The sequence below is a fragment of the Amblyomma mixtum genome, chromosome 9 (genome assembly GCF_055824585.1).
Source record: "Amblyomma mixtum isolate Tamu chromosome 9, ASM5582458v1, whole genome shotgun sequence".
NCBI lineage: Eukaryota > Metazoa > Arthropoda > Arachnida > Ixodida > Ixodidae > Amblyomma > Amblyomma mixtum.
In genome coordinates this window covers 31,202,406-31,204,006 of record NC_143020.1, presented here as the reverse complement: position 1 = coordinate 31,204,006, position 1,601 = coordinate 31,202,406, and the positions used below count along the sequence as shown (strand labels likewise).

Genomic DNA, 1,601 nt, shown 5'->3' with positions numbered 1-1,601 from the left:
GGCGCCTTGTTTCCTTGTGCTACGGACTTCAGTTCCATTGCCATCACCAATCCTACACGTGGATGAGCTCTGTGCGAGCGTGGACTGCCCTACCTTTCCTGTAAACGACAGCACGGGTGTTCCCTCCACTGCGTAACCTGGCCGAGCATCTCCCTTCGACGATGTCATCTTCGATCTACCGGTCATCTTAAAGCCAAGTTCTGTGACGTCACCCATGGATCGTATAAAAGCAATGCCTACACAGCGGTCTGCCAGTGGGCTAGGAGACAGCAAAAGCGGCAGCATGCTGATCCGCTTCTTATTCTTCACGCAGGTACGTTTTCTTGAAAACGCACGTTGCGTCCGCTCTGATGACAGATTTTTGATGCCGTTTCCTCGCCTACACAATCGTGGCTTTCGTTATGTGTCTGTATCGTTGTATTCGCAGCTTCTTTACTGCATTGCTAGTGTTCTCTTAAGCGGAGATGTGTAAACTAATCCTGGACCCTCTCACAGCAATCCCGGTTCAAAACCAGGCACACGTTCTACATCTTCTTCCTTTAATGTTCATGTAGCAAGCACTGGTGACGCTTGCTCCACTTCCAATCAGCCAGCTGTTAATGAAATGCTTGCCGAGTTGCTTGCGGGCCGGAGAAAAATGGCCAAAGATATTGCAGATATAAAACGTTTCCAGCAGAGAGTGAACTCTCGTTTTGGGGCACTTGAATCACGAGTCTCTGCTCTTGAGTCAAACCCGCCAACCTCGAACGGCGACGCAAGCGACAGGACCGTGCAACGCCAGTTGAATTCCTTGTATGAGGTTGTTAGCAAGCTTGTTTCAAGAAATGATGAGCCGGAAAACCGTTCTCGCAGAAACATTCTTATATTTCACGGTCTTGCTGAAGAAGATAAAGAAACTAACAAAGCTCTGTTCATTGCAGTGACTAAGGTATTCATCGATAACCTTCAGTTGGATTGTCCTAAAATAGAAAGATATCATCGGCTAGGTAGAAAGCAGGAAGGGCGCCCTCGTCCTGTCACCGTTAAGCTACTTGACTTTCGGGAAAAAACTCAAGCGTTAAAAAATGCTCATAGGCTCAAAAATTCAGGCATCAGCTTATCCGAGGATTTCTCTGCTCACGTTCGATTGATCCGTAAAAAACTTTGGGATGCAACGCAATCTTATCGTGACAGTGGCTCGAAGGTTCATTTGCGTTACGACCACGTGTTTATTGATAGCGTGTGGTACAACTGGGATGACGTTGAGAAAAGTTTGGTCAAAGATTCGAAATCAACGCCCCCGGACACTGCTGCTGCTAATGCTACTGCTGCCAAGCCACCCGCAGATTCTGACTGACGGGACACCGCCGCCAACCTTCGTGTTCTGAACATTAATGCCAGAAGTTTAGTAAACAAGCTTCCAAATTTTATCTCTTTAATCCTAGCTCATTCGCCTGATGTCATTGCGGTCACCGAAACGTGGCTACATGATGGTATAATTGACTCTGAAATAACTCCTCCAGGTTTCGTTGTAATTAGGGCGGACAGGCAGCATGGGAAAGGAGGTGGTGTCGCTCTTTTCATTAAGTCTAGTCTGAAATTTGTTGAAATTTCGGTCCCTG

At 47.2% G+C, this 1,601-nt stretch overlaps 1 protein-coding gene across 1 annotated transcript; it reads left to right on the top strand.

Annotated features, from left to right (window-relative positions):
• The first annotated feature begins 232 nt into the window (after positions 1–232).
• LOC149328651 (uncharacterized) lies at positions 233–1,336 on the top strand. Its single transcript, XM_089559049.1, has 2 exons — positions 233–313; positions 590–1,336. The coding sequence occupies exons 1-2, from the start codon at positions 233–235 to the stop codon at positions 1,334–1,336; spliced, it is 828 nt and encodes a 275-aa protein (XP_089415175.1).
• The last annotated feature ends 265 nt before the right edge of the window (positions 1,337–1,601 follow it).

Excerpts from the sequence above, each read along its gene's own strand:
- LOC149328651 (XM_089559049.1), top strand. The coding sequence starts at position 233 with ATGCCTACACAGCGGTCTGCCAGTGGGCTAGGAGACAGCAAAAGCGGC. Across the intron at positions 314-589 it reads GCTTCTTATTCTTCACGCAG|CCAGCTGTTAATGAAATGCT; the intron begins GTACGTTTTCTT and ends ACTTCCAATCAG.